This window comes from Tenrec ecaudatus, chromosome 15 (assembly GCF_050624435.1).
Source record: "Tenrec ecaudatus isolate mTenEca1 chromosome 15, mTenEca1.hap1, whole genome shotgun sequence".
In the NCBI taxonomy this organism is placed as follows: Eukaryota; Metazoa; Chordata; class Mammalia; order Afrosoricida; family Tenrecidae; genus Tenrec; species Tenrec ecaudatus.
This window is the reverse complement of record NC_134544.1, coordinates 72214628-72236378: the sequence shown is the minus strand read 5'-3', so window position 1 is coordinate 72236378 and position 21751 is coordinate 72214628. Positions and strand designations below refer to the sequence as shown.

The window sequence follows — 21751 nt, the reverse complement described above, 5'->3', positions numbered from 1 at the left end:
TCAACCTAGCACCTTCCCTGCCTAGGCAAGGTTAGGAGGGCTCCAGAGGCCCACCCAACAAAACTATGAAGACCCCTTGGAGAGCATGTGGTGGAAGATGGCAAGTGCAAGAGAACCTTGCAATTAAAGTTAAGGCAATCTGGTCTGAAAGTGGCTGCGAAGAATTTGTCCTAAGGTTGTCATGAGGAGCTTGTCCTAAGGTGACATTTAAGAGCTTAGAAAGTTGTACTGCATCCAGGAAGGGAGATATTGCCTATGAACATTTTGATCTTGGTTCTCAGTTATATCTTTTTGTTCCTGAACCCGAGTTTTACCTTGTTCATTAATAGACCACTTTAATCTGTTGAGTTTTGTGTGACCGTAGCAACAGATTATCAATGAGACATAGAGTGCTGTGGGAGGAATGACTTGATTAAGAGTTAACAAAAATGTGGAGAGTTGAGGTATGTTTGACCTCCCCCATCTGAACTCTTCCTGATAATTGTTGACACTGATACTGCTAGAAGTCCTAATTCCATTTGATAATAAACAGGTGTTTATCTACTTTGTGCAAGTATAAATTTTGGCTGTTTCTAGCTCATTCAGATAGTTTCACTGGACCTCAAAGTTCTAATGTTATGAGTGGGTGCATTATTATAGAGCACGGGAGTCCGCTACACTCGAACAGTGATCCTCAGGAGCGACATTGCAATTGTGGCAAATATTAAAGACAGACCAGTGTGGCACGGGGCTCCTCAACCTATGTCAGGACTGAGAAAGTGAATGTATTTTCCAATGGGTATATGTACTGGAGTTTACAGATCTTTCCATAGGCGTGCACGTCATGCAGTTAGCGCATACATAGTCAGTGGGTACTATCATCAGCGGGTAACATAATAAGCAGGATGGTGAGTCACCCTGTTGACCTAGTGCTAGTTGATTTCAATCCCACCCTGAGCCCTCCCCAGGTATTTGTGACATTTATGGTGGCTTAGCTATAGAACCAGATTTCTCTGATCTACAGGTAACCTTCAGGCATAATGAAGTAGCCAGGCACGGAAACTGTTCATCTACTATGGTAATTCCTTTAACACTGCTCCTTAATGGAGAGCTATATGAATGTGTATTTGAAAACATTTCTTAGAACAGTGGGGACCTTTCTGGAAATAGGGCTCGTGTTCTGTCCCCATAATTGCGAATGTAGAAATAAGGTCAAATACTTTCTACCAAGTCCTCAGTTTTCCACACATTATGGAATGCACTGTCACAATAGTTTTTATTACTGTTTTGCTTTCTTTACTGTAAGATATATTTTAAAAATCTTCAAGTATAAAATACGCCATTAAATCGACTCCTCTTTCTACAGGAATCACTGACATTCAACGATGTGGCTGTAAAGTTCACCTGGGAGGAATGGCAGCTCCTGAACCCTGCTCAGAAGACCCTATATCAGGATGTGATGTTGGAGAACTATCGCAACCTGGTTTCCATTGGTGAGGAGAATTCTCAAGTCATTGGCCTCGTCATTGGCGTTTCCTGTCTTATGTGTTAAAATTTTTGCAGTGTCTGTGGTGTTCTCAAAGAGGTAGATTCTCATTGCATCCTCTGGTCTTAAGTTAGTGGGTTGGGTCTTCTGCCCTTGAGAGAACACTTTGTTCCTTTGAACATTATTTTCCTAGAAATACAACATTCTGCAGGCTTTACAAACTTTAGGTTAATTTTGGTGTGTCTAAGATTGTGTAATTTCTCATGAACAGGTTATCTAGTTGTCACCCCAGAATCTTTCTCTCAATTGTAACAAGGAGAACTGTGGTCGGTATTAGAAACAAGCTATAGTGGAATTTTATCAGGTGTATAGTCAAAATACCTTAAGGGTAATAGGCTGGGGGTATTGATTCAACGGGCAGAAGGCCTCACATCCATGATAGATGTTGGAAAATGCATAAAAGTCTGTGCTTCTTTGAATGTGAGCACTCACTTTTCCTAGCAGTTGAGAAAAGTACCCCTGTAGCTCTAAATGAGATTAAATTTCCATTTATTTGATTTATACTATTGTATGTTTGCTTCCATAATTTTCTTTCTTTAAGATTCTCAAAACTTTCCCTCTCTTATATGCGTCTCTCTTATTATGAATATCCATCTTGCAAGCCTCTCTCCAAACAGATGGAGCACCATCTTGGATGTTCAACTCGAACCATAAATGGGCCTCCTTTGTGCTTTCTTAGCTCCCCACCTTTGAGTTTCTCTAAAGATTTTGGTGCCCATTTTCTCATTTGTTCTCCTGTTCCTTTAAAGTTTTCCTCATTCTGGTGAAATAAGTTCTTTCTATTTTCTTTTAGAGACGGTCAAATTGCCTTGTCTGTTGGAATTCTTTAACAGACATGTTTCTCCATAGTTTGCTCCTTTTGGTGAAACACATTTATGACTTCGGTTATTTTCAGGTATCTAAAGTCACCTTCTTAGCAAGAAATTGTTATCAGCTTAGCATGTAATTTTGCACCGCACCTTCAATTTTTTTCTACCTGTAAGATTTTGTTTTGTTTTTCTTAGAAAAGTACAAATACTTTAATTCTAAGTGACCTGCTCTGCTTAGGACCCACCCAAGAGACTTTCAAAGTGAAATCCAATTGTTCACACTTCATCTAGTATCACACAGGCCGCTTTCCAATGTGTGCACACGCGCATACACATGGGAGGAAGGAGGGGACGGGTTGGGAGTGCAGGCACAATGGACTTTGATCACAGGATGCAAAACGCTTCAGAAACCAGACCTGTCAGACAGCTAAGTACAAAACTGCCTAAAACAGCAGGGCTGCTTTTCCCAGACGGGCTGCATACAACCTGACGAAGATGACTTGGATTTGTTTCCCTTCAGTCAGTTTGGAGCTGTGGCCGAAGATGCTGCCTCTGGAAAGCTGAGCGCGCTGCTGAGGCAGACCCGGAGTCTGCCTGGGACTGGGAAGCACAGGCTCACTGGGGGCCACCGCAGGCTCCTCACTGCCACTGTCAGAAAGCTCCTGTCTGGCTCTTCCAACAGCTTCCTGGAGAGGATTTCAGGATGGCTTCCATGCTCCTCTGTCAGTGCAGTTCCGCAGCAATCCCAACAGCTGTCTTCGTTGTACCTGAATCAGGAACTTCTGGCACGTTCTAATTGTTCCTGTGGCAGGAGGGAGATGAGCACAGGACTGAGGGTTAGGGGTCCAGGGGCTTTGCCAGATTGGCTCACCTGTGCTTGAATTGCACCATGGCCGCCTGCGTCATGTAAGATTTTTTTTTAAGTTGCCTGTTCCTCCAATAACTTTGTAAGTGGAAAGGGCATTTTTAACATCCTGTATTCTTGGATTTTTCCTTAAGCGTATGTCTGCTTTATATTCTTTACTATGCAGTGTGCCTTCTTTAGGCCCACCCCTTCTTAACAGGTCCTCAACCCAAAAGATGACCTTTGCTGCTTCTAAAGAACATTTTTGCAGGACATTCCAACAGAATTTTTTACTGTAATTCAAACAATGCATAGAATAATCAATATCATTCTCTTTTCTTTTTTGTCTTTGAAGTATCCTTTTGATTTCTAAATGTATGATTTCTTTTGTGTCATCCCAGAACTCATCTGGTCTCAGTCATTAGTCTTCAGTCATCAGTCTTTTATTACTCCAGTTTATTCTTTACATAGTCTCTCAGCTCTGTGATCTAGGTATTTTGGTTAGCTTCTACTTGGATTTGAGCAATTGATGGTCTGTTCCACAGTTAACCCCTGGACATGTTTTGACTAATGAGCTTCTCCACCATTTCTTTCTAGGGATGTGGTTGATTTGATTTTCATGTGTTCCATTCAGAAATATCCATATGTATAGTTTCCATTTCTGTTGTTTAATAAGAAATTTGGTATGAATTCATCATTCATCTCACATTTTTATTGCTAAACTTGCATATCCTTTCTGTCATGGAGGTAACATTTTCCACCTACTGACAACTTCCCCAAATGTTACGTTCATCAGTGTACATGATTGTATGATTGATCAATATCAGACTATAAAAGTCATGTGAAATTTTCAATATATATGTTTAATCTTTTTTGGGGGAGCTCTTACAGATATAACATTTCATAGTTCAATCACTGTACAATTGCTACCACAGTTTCAAAACATTTTCCTCTTGACTTCCTTTCTATCTGCTCTCCTTTATCCCCTCCCTTCCCCACCCTCAATTTCTTTATTGTGGAAAAGAGAACCTGGATGAAAGCAGCCTTATCTCTTTACTCCTGACTTCAGGGCTTGGAAGACCAGTACTAGTGTTAGAAGAAAACCTCCACAAGTCCCAAGGATAAAGCTAGAGCTGAAATGCACAATTTCCAGATAGAATTTTCTCCACAACTGCCCTCCAGTAAGATGTTAGTATACAGCTTCTACAGGCGCCTCACTTCTTGCTACTCAACTAAAAGATGCCTAGCTTAAAAAGCAATCAGGTTCCCTTTGTTGCTATCACTCAAGGAGTCAAGTATCCCTTTGTCTCTTAAATGCCCTCTGGATGGGTCCTATGGGAGGGTTGTATAATTGAAGGGCAGAAATAAAAAGGCTTTATATTCTTTCACCAATTTATACAGTCTCAGGGCTTGCAATCTCCCTCCCCCACCCCTCCGCTCCTCCCCCAGCACACACACACACACACACACACACACACACACACACACACAGACACCTACCTACCTAACAAGGTAGGTAGGACTTTTACCCTGGGGGTCCCTGAAATAATTGGGTGAGCAACTGAAAACCAGTTGTGAGTGCAGGTGAATTGAAGTAACTCTCTCCTCAGTGGGGAGAACAAAAACAACATGTCTGCTCTTGTAGTTAAAATTGCTGGCAGATAGTAATAAGCCATGTGCTTGTATGAGGTATCATTAAGGTAACACTATAATGAGAGGATATTGTGAGGATAATTTTTAATTAGGAGAATGTGACTTGGATTCTTCTCCAATATACAAATGTGAATTCCTCCCTCCACCCAAATGCCTGGCCTTGCAATCTTCTTTAATTCTGAGAATAAGCAATTAGGCTGTGTCCTCTCTTCTAGGTCCTCAGTTTCCCACAGCCTAATACTTACCATGAAGTGTTCTAAAAGAATGCAGGATATTCCCACGTTCACACTATTCTGTTCTGTTGTGTCCGTGCCTTCTGAAGGTTTGCATGGCTCGCTACTATATAAACTCACTGTTAAATGACCTCGCTGTCTTATTCTGGGATTGGAGATGAGGCCACTCTTCTCCGTTTTGCTGTCTGCTTTATCTTCCTTAATTGCACACACTATTCCTAAGGGCCCATTTGAGTGTGGGGCTGGATTCCCCACGGTTTACGTTTGCTTAAACAGTTGGTGTACCAATCTAAATAGCACTTATAACTGGTCTTACTTGCAGGCATATGAATATTAACCTTCCACTGACAGAATTATTCTTTAGCGAAGATATTACCATGTACTGTTTGATGATGGATACGATGCCAGGCTTCTTTCATTTGTCATTCTTAGCCTTTTAAACCACGTGATTATGTAATTATAAGTAGACAATACCAGTCTATTTAAGTTTAATAATCATACACAATCGATTTTTAAACATTCCATTTTGTTTTGAAAACTTGCAGATTTTTGTTGTTAATACTTCATATATTCCATCTCCACATTCTTAGAATATGTGTGCAGCTATTTTTTCTCATTTTCAGTCAAGTTTTCCTCCATTCACGTCATTACTGTTGACTTTACTTTGAGGAGTTGGTACTTCGTCAGTGTTATTTCCTTGTCATTAAACCTAAGGGGTTCATGTTCCAGAAGTAGATCCCCAGGTCTTCCTCCCAGTCCTTGTTTCTGCAGATTCCACTAAGACCTATCTACCATGGCTGATCCTGCTTCTATTATTTGAAATACTGGTGGCATTGCTTTTGGCATCACAGTAACATGCAAGCCACCGCAGGACAACACTGAAAGATGAGTGGTGTAAGCTAGAATATAGGCTCTATAAACATAAAGCATATGTTTCTGTACCACAATACCTTTCATATATACTTCTAAAAATGCTTTTCCCCCAAGTAGAACATTCTGCAATTTTCACATTTCCAACTTTATGTAGTACTCAGTTGTCTTTCAGTAAAGCTTGATGAATAGAATACATGTAAGCCCGACCGGCTGGAATTAGCAAGCCTTATCCGACCTGTGGTCTATTGTTCTCAATGTCTTCCTTCTATTACATTTGTTGTACATTTTCATATACCTCTTTAAGCAAATGCCAAATCTGTGTTCATTCATCCTTTCATATCCAACCAGAGTTCTACAATAACTATTTTTACCATTTGGATTATTTACACGCTTGTATTTCTTCCAATGAGCAATAAACATTAAGCATAGTGTTTTATTTATATTCATATAAGAGGGTTGTCACTAAAGATCTACTTCGTATCGATGCATATTTTAAGGAGTCCATTGTAAGTCAAGATTTTGAAAAGAATCAATGTTCTGTTCTTTTATAGAAATCCAGAAAGATGCCGACCATTTGCTTGAACACATGCAATGTGAAAGATACATGGACAGAATGGAACAATAGTATACATTTAATACATTGGAAAGTACTGTTTATCAGCACAGAAATTATTTTCTTCCAAAGGAAACGTATGAGTTGTTTGGATTACATGGAAAAATAGTAAAATCAGATTTAATCATTCTGAAATTAAATCAGAACAGAAGCAACAAAACACAGAAGTCAGTTGTGCTCAAGGAAGATGAGGACAATTTCCTCCACACTGAGCAAGAGCAATTTTGTACTGAAATGAAATTCTCTGAGAGTGAACAATCCAGGATCTCGAAGTCACAGCATCAGGAATCTGATCAAATTGAGAAACCACACACTGGTGATAAATGTGGGACGACCTTCATTGAGGAGTCTTTGCTCTATGAATGCCAGCTCATTCATATACTAGATAAGACCTGTCAGTGTGGGCAAAAATACAATAACGTGTTCCAACTCAATGAACATTATCAAAAATCTCACAAAGGACAAAAGCTTTATAAATGCTTGGATTGTGGCAAAACTTATCACAGTAAATCATACCTCAAGGGATGTTGTGAAACTCATGTGGCAGGGATGCCCTACGTATGCAGTGAATGTGGGAAGGACTTCACCATGAAGAGTGATCTCACTGTTCATCAGCAAACTCATACTGAAGGAAAACCCCATGTATGTGGTGAATGTGGCAAAGGCTTCATTCAGAAAATACAACTCAAAACTCATCTACGAACTCATACTGGGGATAAACCCAATATATGTAATGAATGTGGCAAAACCTTTATCAGGAAGAATGCTCTCACTGTTCATCAGCAAACTCATACTGGAGAGAAACCCCATGTATGTCGTGAATATGGAAAAGCCTCTACCAGGAAGTCTTTTCTCACCGTTCATCAGAGAGCTCATACTAGAGAGAAACCCCATATATGTGGTGAATGTGGCAAAGGCTTCACTCATAAAGTAAATCTGAAAACTCATCTACGAACTCATACTGGAGAGAAACCCCGTGCATGTGATGAATGTGGCAAAGCCTTTTTTTGGAAAACTGCTCTCACTGTTCATCAGCAAAGTCATAGTGGGGAGAAACCCCATGTATGTGGTGAATGTGGAAAAGTCTTTATTCAGAAAATCACTCTCACTTCAGCAAACTCATACTGGAGAGAAACCCCATATATGTGATAAATGTAGCAAAGGCTTTACCAGGAAGACTTCACTCACTGTTCATCAGCAAACTCATACTGGAGAGAAACCCCATGTATGTGGTGAATGTGAAAAAGCCTTTATTGGAAAGACTGTTCTCGCTTATCATCTACGAACTCATACTGGAGAGAAACCCATGTATGTGATGAATGTGGAAAAGGTTTTCTCAGGAAGTACATGCTCACTGTTCATCAGGAAACTCACCAGAGAGAAACCCCATGTATGTGGTGAATGTGGCAACGTTTTTATCAGGAAGAAGGACCTCAGTGTTCATCAGGGAATTCCTCCTGGAGAGAAACCTCATGTACGTTAGTGAATCTGGCAAAAGCTTCATTCGGAAAGGAGGTCTCAAAATTCATCTATGAGTTTACACAGGAGCTAATCCCTATGTATGTGGTGAATGTGGAAAAACGCCTTTATCTGGTACAGTGAGCTAACTGAGCATCAGCAAACTCATACTCCAGAGAAACCCCATGTATGTGGTGAACGTGGAAAAGCCTTTTTCAGGAAGAATGCGCTCATTGTTCATCACGAACTCATCCTGGAGAGAGAGAAATCCCATATATGTAGTGAATGTTGCAAAGGCTTCATTCAGAAAGCACATCTCAAAACTCATCTATGAATTCATACCGGAGGAAAACCTTTCATGTGATGAATGCAGTAAAGCTTTCAGCCAGAAGTGGTGTCTTAAGCACATCAGAGATTTCACAAAGGAGAGAATCCCTTTGCATGAATTAAATGTGGAAAATCTTATTTCCTAATTTTCATTAGTTCAATGATGGATTCACTTGCCACTATTCTCAATCCATTTTCTGTCCCTACTATATTTCCGGTTGTTGTATACAAAGTGATAGTACACAATTCTAGGCTGAGACTATGAAGCAACGTCCTAGACAGCCTGCCTTCACAAAGGCTGGTTAAGTACACATTGAATGTGTCCTACCAGCACAGTTGTACTCAGAGGGATCAGTGAAGGGAGTTTTGTTGGTCACTTAGTTCATTAAATACTTTCATCTCAAGTCTGACAACTGGGAACTTGAGACCAACATATTAATAGGCTGATCCAGATAGGCAGAAATAAGGAAGCAGAACCAAAGTTCCAAGAACATAAGACTACAAGAAGCATTCTGGAGACTACATTGATCCCCTGTGGTGTATCCAAGTGTCACATCACCTTGGCTTCAAGATCTCATGGGATATTTGTGAAACTGGGTATCGACAACATGAAAAGTTGACTCTTCCATCACTTTGGACTTCACATGGCTTCTTTGAAACCAGAAATACACAGTTCTTTTTTTTTTTTAACGTTTTATTAGGGGCTCATACAACTCTTAACACAGTCCATACATATACATACATCAATTGTATAAAGCACATCCATACATTCCCTGCCCCAATCATTCTCAAAGCATTTGCTCTCCACTTAAGCCCTTTGCATTAGGTCCTCTTTTTTTTCCCCCTCCCTCCCCGCTCCCCCCCCCATGTGCCCTTGGTAATTTATACATCGTTGTTTTATCATATCTTGCTCTATCCGGAGTCTCCCTTACCCCCCTTCTCTGCCGTCCCTCTCCCAGGGAGGCGGTCACATGTGGATCCTTGTCATCAGTTCCCCCTTTCCAACCCACTCACCCTACACTCTCCCAGCATCGCCCCTCACACCCTTGGTCCTGAAGGTATCATCCACCCTGGATTCCCTGTGCCTCTAGCCCTCATATGTACCAGTGTACAACCTCTGCCCTATCCAGCCCTGCAAGGTAGAATTCAGATCATGGTAGTTGTGGGGAGGAAGCATCCAGTATCTGGGGGAAAGCTGTGTTCTTCATCGGTACTACCTCGCACCCTGACTGACCCATCTCCTCTCCTAAACTCCTCTATGAGGGGATCTCCAGTGGCCGACACTTGGGCCTTGGGTCTCCACTCTGCACTTCCCCTTTCATTCAATATGGTATATATATATATGCATATATATATATACACACACACATACATATATTCTTTTTTTTTTTTTTTTGCATGATGCCTTATACCTGGTCCCTTGGGCACCTCGTGATCGCACTGGCTGGTGTGCTTCTTCCATGTGGGCTTTTTTGCTTCTGAGCTAGATGGCTGCTTGTTCACCTTCAAGCCTTTAGGACCCCAGACACGATCTCTTTTGATAGCCGGGAACCATCAGCTTTCTTCGCCACATTTGCTTATGCACGGAAATGAACAATCTCTTCCACCAAAACCACACCCACTGTGAGTGCATCTTTTCTGACTCATAGTAATCCTATCAGACTGGTTAGGACTGCTCGCTAGGCTTTCTCTGCCTATAATTATTTACAGGAATAGACAAGTTCATCTTACTCAGGAGGACCCCTTGTCTGGTTTGAATCCCTGACCTTGTGGTGAGCAACCACATCTGATCCCACAGCACCACCATAGCCCTGTCTCTCCACCAACAGGCCCATAGTACAAGGTTTCTTAACTGTCACTTTTAGAAGCCAAGTCATGATATTTTCAATATTATTATATAGATATGAACTCGACTATGAATAAGGAAGGCCATAGAAAAAATGAGATGGCCTTTGACTTATGGTGTTGTAAAAGAATGATGAAAGTACTGTGGGGCAGACTGGTAATAAGATAAATAGGTCTGTTTTGAAGGGAGTACAGCCAGTGAGTGCTTTAGAATCAAGGATGGTGAGACCTTGTTTCATGGAAAGTTATCATTCCTGTCACTTCAAAAAGATATCAACCATGATAAAGTAGGACATCAATGAAGACCAAGGCCCTTGATGAGATAGATTGACACAATGGCTGTTTCAATGAGCTCAAAATATCCATTGCAATTATGATGCTGAGAGAGGCATTGAGAATAGGAACTGACTCTGTGGCACTTAACATAATAAAAAAGAAATCAAAATACACAACATTCTTCCCAGGTTAAATAACAGTGCTTGGGAAATCGTATGTGTTTTATGCAGGAAAACACACCTAACAAAGGGAAATATGTAACAGAATTCACTGTCTTTATCATTGCTCTTACGTTGAAGTTCACTGTGTCTTGGGTAATTATTGGTAGCACATGTCTACATATTTATAGAGCTTTAAGCATCCAAAGTTACATGGGCGCAGGATGGTTGTTAGAGACTCATAAAGAAGTTTAACGTGAAAGAGAAGAACTGTCTGAATAGGATTTTCTTTTCTGAAATACTGATGGCAGAAAGTTAGCAGGTCTTTAACCAGGGGAGTCACCGGATGGTTCTGAACTGCCAACCTTTTGGCTCAAAGTTGAGCATTTAATCATTGTGCCACATACTTTTTTGGTCCAGGTTCTCCTGAGCATAACTTACATGCATCAACTTAATATTCTGAAGATGAACATTCCTGTTCATATTGTCCAGTGTTAAGACACCATATAGATTTCTTCAACATCAGTGCTACTGCTATTTTTTGCTCCTTGAGTATTCATTGTCGCATACGTAGAGTATGCTGTCCTATATATTGTGTGTTTTCTGTAGCAACCCTGGACAGTATCTGTAGTGTCAGAAACAGCTGCCACAATTGGGATAACTAAGAGTGACTCTAAGAAAGGTCAAATACCCTACCAGAAATATCAAAAGAATTGATGCACTTGTGTTATGGTGTTAGAGAATAATATTAACTGTATTGTGGGCTGCCTGAAGGACAAACAGGTCTGTCTTGGAATAAGCACATCTGGCTTCTTGGAAGCATTCAAGTCAGACGTTATCTCCCTCATTTGAACATGTCGGTAGGAGCACCACAACCCGGAGAATGGTCTTATGCTTGGTAAATTAGAGTCGGTGAAAAAGACAGTCTTTCCAGGAGCTGGATTGTCACAAAGTCTGCTATGGTGAGTCCAAACGGAGGAATCACTGTGAGCACAGTGCACTTCCGGGCAGTATTTATTCCTGTTGTACCTGGGATCTCTGCGAGTTGAAGCCAACTCAATAACAATTCAACATATTCAGTATTATTTAGATCATTCTAAGTTAAATTTATTACATAAACCTACACTTGTGAGTATTCACTGGAATGAAAACACTGAACATCCATCTGATGGCTTGGAGAAAATTTGGAGCTCACTTGAGAAATTTTTCCTGCATTAATATTTTTATACTCACATTAGTGACATAGTGGTTATGTGTTGGGCTGAGATCTGCATACCAGTGCCCACTCCAAACAAGATAGACAGGGCTTTCTTCTCCGATAAGCAGTTAGAATCTCAGAAACCCACATGGGCGTCACTATAAATTATCAACAACTCAATGGCAGTCAGTTTGGGTTTTTTTAAAATAATATTTCTAACTGACAAAAAAACAGGACTAGTTATTTCCCTGAATTGTCAACAGATTGAACCGATAACTATTACTTTGAAGTCTGCCTTTCAATAAATGGTCAAATCGACAAAGCCCATTCCAATGAGAAGAAGGCAAGTTCAGATACATGAAGGTTCCCTAGAGTCTGTGCTTGGTGGTCCATAGAGAGGTGCTGACAAGGTGGGGAAACTACAGCTTTTGAGAGGAAAACGTCGCTGACTTATCTCTTTCACGTCTCCTAAAACCATGACTTGATGTACTAAGTTTTGTGTTTGGGTTCACACCGAATTCCCATCTCTGTGTGTCTGGCACAGTAATACAGGGCTGTGTCCTCAGGATGCACGGAGCTCAGTTTTAAATAAGTTTTGCCCTTGGAGGTGTCCCTGGTGATGCTGACTAGGGATTGGAGAGCTGGATTATACTTTCTGCCCCCATCAGTATCTATTACACCAAACCTCTCCAGTCCCATTCCTGGAGCCTGGCAGATCCAGTGCACAGCATAGCTGGTTAAAGAGAATCCAGAGACAGCACAGGTGAGAGACAGGGTCTGTGAGGGCTTCACCAGTCCAGAGCCTGACTCTTGTAGCTGCACCTGGGCCAGGACACCTGGGGATGAAGAGAAACAGAGTCCTGGGCTGCGATGCTGCCACCCTAGACTTCATGTAGGAGTGCCTGAAGCACTTACCTCCCGGAGTCACCACCAGAAAAGGAAGCCCACACACAATTCGTGTTCTTGTGGATAAGACTCGTCACACCCAGAAAATGCTCTCCGGGTGAAAAGGAATAGGACTTTCAGTACATGCGCGCTGCGGTTTCACGGGGCTGGTATTTGCATGTGGGAGGTGCACTTGTATGTAAAGGTGGACAGGGCCGAATGGAGCCCAGAGCTCTGGCACTCAGATGAGAAACGCGATGCTGGTGGAGTCCTTGGGAGAACACAGTCCTATGAGGTCTTCACTCTACCAACCATATGCACATCTGTGCAGATTTCAAGTTCAGTGTAACTTTATGTGCATTCCCGTCGAAAGTACCCAAATGATCTATTGAAATTAAAGACCATCTCTATCCTCATGTTTGGAATCAAGACTGGGGTCACCTGAATCTTTCATCCATCTGAACACACAGGGAAACAAGTGTATGTCATCCCAAATTCTTCTTTCCCCTGTTTTATTTCACAGTATTTGGAAAGAAGTAAAAGGTACTTCAATGTTATATTCTCTATTTAGAGTTGGAATGAAAAGGTTTCCTAACATCAGGGTCATTTGTGAGGCTAAAAGAAACCACAAAAATAAAAAGAAATTCCATTTTCTTCCATGAATTATTACCGGGTGGGTGTTGGGCTCAGTGTATTCAGAGAGCGCCCTGCTGACAGCATCCCATCACTTACAGGAGAGGTGTTCCCTGGCCTCACACTGTCCTCCAACTTCTGTGGGTCCCACAGCAACATTTTTTCTGGCCCTAAGCTTTCACGCTATTGGTCAGGAGTGTTACCTGGCACTGTCTCCGCAGGTTTCCTGCCCTGGGCCGTAGAGTTACCATAGTGGTCAGCACAGCAGTTCTAGCCGACCCGGCACTGCAGTCCCTCATCCATGCTCCTGCCCTCACTTCTTTCTTCTCTTGGCCCAAAGCTGGTGGCTCTTAACATCCCTGCAGGTCCGCTTTCTCCCTGAGGTTAGTTTTATGTCTGGACTCACACTGACCCTCCCTCACTGTGAACAGCTTTGGAGGTAGAGAGTGCTACAACTTGCAGACAATCTGAATTCGGTATAGCAGAAGGAAGTATGATCTATAGACATAGATATTTATACAGATACGATATTGAGATGCATTCCACAATAAAATACTGATTAAGAGAGAGATTTGCCTGAAAGACAAGGGAGGTACGGAGCAGAGTTTAGCTTTCAGTCTTTCCACAGGAAGAGAAAGGCCCTTAAAGCAGGCTTCTATTGAAATAATTGAAGCAAGAAAGTAATAAAGTTATTTATTCCATGTTAAGGAGGAAATTGTCAAGTCAGAATTCTTTTTTATGGGTTTCTGTGATGTGTGTGATAGGAAATTTTACAGTTTTTGGCAATTGTTGAGCATAATGACAATCTAATGCCACTTAGTTATGCATGAGAAGAATGTTGAAAATATTATTTGATTGCCTGTACATGTACCATGAGAAAAAATAAGTTAAAAATGAAAGATAACTTTTCCTTCATAATCAGAAACTGATGGAAAGTCTTACGGGAACAACACTTCAAAAAACTAGTGAAAATATTGAACTATAGAAGATTGTTATATAAGCCAGAAATATGAAATTAAAACTTGTTAGTAATGGAATAGTATTTAATATTTTAGTTATTTTCTTAGTTTTCCTCTAAAACCATTTTATTTGGTGCTAATAATCTTATCAAGTCGTAGTTCAAGTGCATCAAACAGTATTGTATAATTGTTACCAAAATCAGTTTCAAAACACTCTCTTCCTTCTTGAACTCCTTGGCATCAGTTCCCTTTTTTCCACGCCACCCCCTACTATAGGCCCCAGAATCCCTTATTGTCTTAGCTATGTCTATATGTTCATAAATTCCACGTTTCATCTAATGTAAAACAGAAAAACAAAGCAAAAATTCAATAATGTTAACCCCAATGCCAATATACATCTGAGATAAACCCCAGTAAGAATCGGAAATTGAGGAAGCAGGCAGTTCAAGTGCAGTCTGCTGTCCTTCCCCAGAGTCCATAACAGACCCAGGTGTGCTTAGGTCTTAGGACCAAATGTGTCAGTCTGGCTCCTGGAATGTGATGACCTTGCTCTCTGACTGCCTTTCCCAAGGCTTCTGGATCCAAATACACTCTTTATGAGCTGGCGTCCTACAGCATACCTCCTCTACCTTCTTCTGAACACATGCTAGCATTCCCCAACCTGACTGTTATTCACATTACACGGAATATACAAAACAACAACAACAAAACCATCTCACTGCCTTCCAGGAGATTCCACCTCCTAGCACAACCCTACTTCTCTATCTTTGCTGGTGAGGAGGGAACACTGTTGTTCAACTGCAGCACTGGCTGCTGAGTGAAACCACTGGCTGTGGGGACTGGAGCCCACTCCTGATGATGAGCTGCTTCGGTCTCTTCTCTGTGTGAGCAAACAACTGTTGTATCCAATGCCTGTGTGTAAGCTGTGCTTTTGCTGGTGACCTCAGGCATTGGTTTAACAGAAATACACTGTTAAGTCGTCCTTACACTACAAAAGAAGGGAAAAATACAGATGGAAGGAAGAATAAGATTATTTTCACTAAGCTACCTTGTAAATTGAAGCACAGACAAAAATATATTTAAAAGGAAAACCATTAACATGTTAATAAAGATATTATAAATAATACCATCAGTGATGCGACAGAAAAAGATGGCATCATTAACCTAAAACACAATGTAGGCGATTCTATGGAGACCAAGGTAATGGGGAAAAAAGATCAATTCCTGACAATCGTATTAAATATGATTCAACCAAATACAGAAAACAAACTAATGGACATAAGCAACCAAAATAAGATTCAAATTGGAAACACAACATAACTCACTGGCACCAAGTGAATTCTGAATCATAGTGACTGTCTAGAGCAGAGTAGATCTGCTCCTTAGAGTTTTACGCACCGTAAAACTTTTTTTTAATTGAGAAATTGGCAATTTTTTATTAAGTAGATAACATTATATCAATGTTAGATTTCTTATTTAATTTGCAATATTATTTTATTAAAATGAATTTTGAGATTATTCAAAATGAAAATGCTTTAAAACATTTGTTCCACAGCTACTATGTTTTAAAATGTTATTTCATTCAAACAAAAACCCTTTTATTAGGACCTAATCCAGACATCTTCCCATCTATAGTTAAATCATATGAAGCAGTGTTGTACAATCAGAAAACATGTTCTTCCTTCTTGAACTCCTTTCTGTTACCTCCCCCACCTCTCTTGCTGAAGCTCCCATTACCCTTATTCTAGTTATTTACTCTGTAGAGTCACCCACCCTGTGCTTCATAAACTAAGAAACATATAAAATATATGAGAATCAGAAATGCTACCAACAATGACAAACATAGCAGAAATAAACCCCTAAATGTTTAAAAATAAACCCATAAAATGTTAAAACCCAGATTCAGCACAAAGTATATCAAAGGGGAGATCAAGTGAATGACAAGTTGCTAATCATCCAAGTCAGATGTGTCATTTTGATTTCCTACAGTCATCTCTCCAATACTCTCTGATCACCACCTTCTTCCATCCCTCAGTTACGGTGAGAGGGAATCACAGGAGGTGTATTCCCTGTGGAGATCCTGCACATGGATTTTGAACTTCCACTGTCCTCCGTGGCCTTCTGCATGCCAGAATCTCACAATTAAGCTCTGATACTATTTCCTCCTCTGGATTTGGATTACAATTATTATTTGGACTATAATTTACAATCTTGTGAATCTTTTTTTGAGCCTCATCTGTCTCCCATGGAGTGGCTGGTGATTCTGAACTGCTGACCTAGCACTTAGCATCCCAATGTGAAATCCACTATGCCATCAGGGATAGTGGTGTTGTAAATAACCTTTATTTGCATATGTATTTACTACTTATTTATTACACATTGTTTTTCTAATTGAAAAGCATGTAGCTGTAACTTAATTAGGAATGTTATATGTATTGAATTTTAAATGTTAAATAATTTTAACATTTTTAAAATTTAAAAATGGTATAATATGTGATTATATTAGGTAATTACACTTAGCTGACCAAAATTAATCTCAATATTCTGTACCTCACGCCATCAAAGATGTTGTTGGGTGTTTCTGAGTCACTTTTACTCATAATGTCTCACAGGAAATACGTAAACTTCCAAGTCCTGAACCATCCTCACTTGCTCTTAAGTTTGAGACCATGTTTGCAGCCACTGTGTCTGTGATTCTAACTGAGCGTTTTCCTCTGTTTTGCGGACACTCTACCAAACAGGATGTACTTTCTCTAGAAACCAGTTCCCCTTATCACAGGTTCAAAATACGTGAGAAGTCACGTTATTCTCAGTTCTAAAAACATTCTGCGATATGAGCCTGCAATGTCCTCCTCTTGTGATACATTTTCTATCTTTTGGAAATTAAAGTTTTCTTTCCAACATGTGTTCCCTTCCTTGGGACTTCAATGAGTAATCTTACAAAGGAGTCCTCAAACCAGACAGCTCATTCCTGTTCAGCTGTTCCCCTCTGTGCCTGGAACACTTGTTTCTGCATCAAGGGACACAGTGGGGAGAAAGCATCACGAAGGATATGTCACATGTTTAACCCCCAAAGTCACCTCAATTATTTTCTCAGACTTAGAGATTTTTAGTCAGTTACTACCCACAGTGCACATGGAGCATGTCAGAGAGACCTCCAGAGTCCTAACCAGGGGCTGTAATAGATCAGTGAGCTCAGAGCAATTGAAATCGTGCTCTGCACTCATGAATGTGTACATGCCTGTATTTCATTGTCTACAGATTTTGAGTAACAGAGAGGATGAGAACGACCATGGTAATCTGTTTGCCGAGAAGAAAAATGGGTCATCCAGGAAGAGTATGAAGTTTCAGAGTCACTTTAATATTTTTTCCTCCATTCAAGCCTGCAGTGAGGAGAAACTCTGGGGGTGGGGTGGGAGGAGGAAAACTGTCCCTGGAGATGCTAAGATGTAAGAGAGGAAGCCCTAATTTCAACAGGAAATCTTCCCTGTCATTCACATGTGCCTGTCTAGGGCTGGATGTGTGTGTGTCCTGTGGGACCTGTGAGCCCCCCGCTGCCCAATGTCTCCCCTGCAGAGGAGGTTTGTGTCTGGGCTCACACTGACTTCCCCTCACTGTGATCCTTGCACAGTAATACACAGCTGTGTCCTCAGCAGTCACGGAGCTCAGCTGCAGAGAAAACTGATTCTTCGATGTGTCTCTGGTGATAGAGAGTTGGCTTTGGAAGGACGGGTTATAATCTGTATCACCATCGTAATCTCTGTATCCCATCCACTGAGGTCTGGCAGATCCAGTTCCAATCATAACCAATGCTGGTGATGGAGAAACCAGAGACAGTGCAGGTGAGGGACAGTTTCTCGGAGGGTTCCACCAATCCTGGACCCGACTCCTGAAGCTGCACCAGGGGCAGGATGCCTATAAATAAAGATAATTGGAATCCGTCCGTCACTTGCAGTCACAACCATCCCCATAGACTCCACACTGATCTCTGAGACCCTCACCTTGGGGAACTGTCATCAGGCACAGGAGAACACACAGCAATGGCATCTTTAGACCACAGCTGTGCTTTCCCAAGGGACCCACAGGCCTGTCCAAAGAGAACTGATAGCCTTCAGTGCCCAAGGCTGGGATTTCAACCTAGTGTCTGAAGAAGGATTTGCATAGGAGGGAACCCTGTGTTTATCAATAGAGGCTTTTTTGTTTCTTCTAAGTCCATTGTAGGGTAATTCTTTTGAACTCATTTGTGTGTTAGTCTGTAATAAGAGATCATTTTTCCTAAGAGGTGTGTGTGAATGGTCAAAGGGAAACCCAGCATTTCTGAGCCCAGTATTCTCTCCCTCCAGCCTTCATTGCTCCTGCCCTGACTGAGGCTCCCGTATGTCCTGTGTGTCGAGGACTGGACAGTACAGAGTTCCTTGAAACCATCAGGTCCACCCCAGAGTATCATCATTGCCCCACACTCTCCAAAACCCATTCCTTATTTAGACCCTGATGCTGTGAGGTAGCTAGAGGCAGAACTGAGGGCTGGCCCTCTACATGCCAAAGCCTCCCGCTGCCCTTACAGGAAGTTGGAAGCTGCTTAAGGCTAGAGGGCATGCTCACATTCAGGACTTTGGGAGAGGAAGCCGGTACACCTGGGTGGGACGCCATCTAGGCCAGGTGGGCTTAATTCAGCCAATGGGGTTAACCAGTATCATCGACCACGCCTCCCTTGAAAAAGCCAAAAACGTTGAGATCATGGCTCTCTCCCAGCGGCTACTACACGGTTCAGAGCAGCCTGGTTGTGGTCCGGTGCAGCAGCTGTGCCGTGTTATCTTGCTCCTGCTCTCGCTCTCTCTTTAGTTCAATTTACTCTAACGGTTTCTATCCTTTATAAAACGGTTTCTATCCTTTATAAAAATAAAATTCACTTTGATCACAAACCAGGCTTCGGTGTGAATTCTTTCTGGTGCAAACCCAAGGACTGAGGTATTTCCAACTCAAGGGATCTAAAAATGCCTCTTAATCAACCTCCTCAAAGTCCTTGGTAGTTTTTCTATGTGGGAATATATGTTTTAGAAGAATTAATGCCAGACATATTCCAAGGAGTTGGGGATTAATGATGCCTCAAATATTCAACTCTTCCAGGAAGCCATTCAGGGCTATTTTCCACCCTCTTCTCCCTTGATTATATCCTCTCATGTTTCTGGGCTCTGAAAATTATCACAACGTCCAACAGAAACCCATGACCGTGGTTGAAATGGTTTACGTGCTGGTGGGTGCCCTTCAGTCCAAATTCTTAAGGTCAGGAAGCGGCATGCCAGATGCTGGCACCAGAGGTTGCCCTCCACTTCTGTCTCTGTATTTTATGACCTGCCGACTCTGGCAGGATGTCTCTAGTAGATTTTGGCCACCTACTACTGTTAATCAGCCAGGGATTTCCCCACCTTGGGCCACGATCATCAGAAACCCACGGATCTTACAAGCAACGCACACACTATATCCCAGTGCAAGATGCCTAAGGAAAAGCTCAGTGTCAGTACAGTGATTCATGTCTCATAGTGTCTCGGTGTCAGTACAGTGATTCATGTGTCAGAGTGTCTCAGTGTCAGTACAGTGATTCATGTGTCAGAGTGTCTCAGTGTCAGTACAGTGATTCATGTGTCATAGTGTCTCGGTGTCAGTACAGTGATTCATGTGTCATAATGTCTCGGTGTCAGTACAGTGATTCATGTGTCATAGTGTCTCGGTGTCAGTACAGTGATTCATGTGTCATAGTGTCTCGGTGTCAGTACAGTGATTCATGTCTCATAGTGTCTCAGTGTCAGTACAGTGATTCATGTGTCATAGTGTCTCGGTGTCAGTACAGTGATTCATGTGGCAGAGTGTCTCGGTGTCAGTACAGTGATTCATGTGTCATAATGTCTCGGGGAAGAAGTTGCCACCTAGAAAAGGTGGGCACTATTTCAAGGGTCATGAATCTGAGTAAAGAGATTATTCAGAGCAGGAAGTGGGAAACACTTGTTTAGTAGATAGGGCAAAGTAAGAATAAGATCCATAAACGATATTTCAGATCTTGAACCAAAATACACCAGCCTCAGACCCAAAAAGCACTCTGGGTTAAATGAGGTCCATTCAGATTCTCAAAATGTAGGAATGAGTGCAGACTGTTCTAAATGTCCCTTGCCCAGGGGACTCTGGCTCACCTGAAATGGGAGCATTTCCAACCAAAGTGTGCCTCTCTATTTGTCCTTTACGTGTGACCCCTTGATAACTGCTCAGGGATCTCAACCTTGAATTTATCACCAAAATTCATAGATCATCTCATTTGGAATATATATGTATAACATCATATATATAATGTTATTGACCAGGAACTCAGTAGCACTATCCCTAAATATATATATATTTTTAATTTTAACTCCCATCTAGATTATTTTCTCATTTATATACACCATCAGAAGGATTTTTCTCCATTCTCACAGTTGACACCACTAAGTTACAGAATGATTGTTTGTATATCTGAACTAATATGTATTTTAACAACGCAGAAATCCAAGTACAAGGTGGTGGTCACTTGGATTTTTTGAACCAGATTTTGCTAAGGAGAATAAACAAAAGTTTTGCAAAAAATACTCATGAGGTTCACCAAAATCTAAGATTTCAAGCAAATGACATGATAATATTTTTCATTGGGAGTGCATTAGATTCATTCAGCTTGCACACACAGACTGGCATGGCTTTACTTGAACCTGGTCATTCTAGCACACGCAGCTCATGACATCTGTTGCTGGTGGTTGGCGGGACAATTTAAGGTTCACACTGTAATGGAGCTGCACACTAGTCCAGGTCACCTCCATCTCCGAATGTGGATGCCATGATTGTACAGTAAACAGGTATAAAACTTTGCAGATTAAAATTACAACTTTTTATTTTTGTTTTGTTGTCTGATTTTATAGCTAGGAAATAACATGGAGGAGAAGGTTTCATCCCAGAACCCATGGCGTGCCTGTTTGAAAATCTTAATGCATGGATGGTGACCCCTGTTTCAGGAAGGCACTTCCATCGGTCTGGCAAGCTGCCCTGGCTGGAGGCCTGGAATGCATCCGGGCCGAGAGGGAAGCATTTGTTCCAACACCTGGACCTTTCCTTTGGACTCAGCTCACAGCATTGTGCGTAGGTGAATGTTGAAATGGAAATAAAGTGACATTTAAATTATATTAATTATTGAATTACATTTATGTTTAAATTATAATTAAATACACCTACTTAAATTAATATGCTCCTATGAAATCTGACACGTGTCATTTGTAAACATTTGTGAGGGGGTGGGGCCAATGCAATCCACGGCACAAGGCAAACAGTAGATGAGGTTTGCTCAGTGAAAGCACCTCTCCTCACTCTACACAAGGTAGCACAATGCTCCAGGCCCTCAAATGTGTCCTCCGAAACCCATCGCCTCTTTGGTCCTGATTCCCTGTCA

General features: G+C 41.3%; 1 protein-coding gene across 2 annotated transcripts in view; it reads left to right on the top strand.

Moving 5' to 3' along the window:
• Positions 1-21494, top strand: part of LOC142427328 (uncharacterized) — a 36285-nt gene extending 14791 nt beyond the window's left edge. Inside the window, exons 3-4 of one of the 2 annotated variants that reach the window (XR_012780030.1) lie at positions 1346-1472; positions 21228-21494. Coding sequence is in view for 1 of the 2 variants with exons in the window: in XM_075532582.1 (XP_075388697.1) it covers positions 6785-7699 (915 nt within the window). In the remaining variant the exon portion in view is untranslated. Of the gene's footprint in view, positions 1-1345; positions 1473-6488; positions 9003-21227 lie in introns of those variants that run through there. The other variant, XM_075532582.1, reaches the window with a different exon arrangement.
• The last annotated feature ends 257 nt before the right edge of the window (positions 21495-21751 follow it).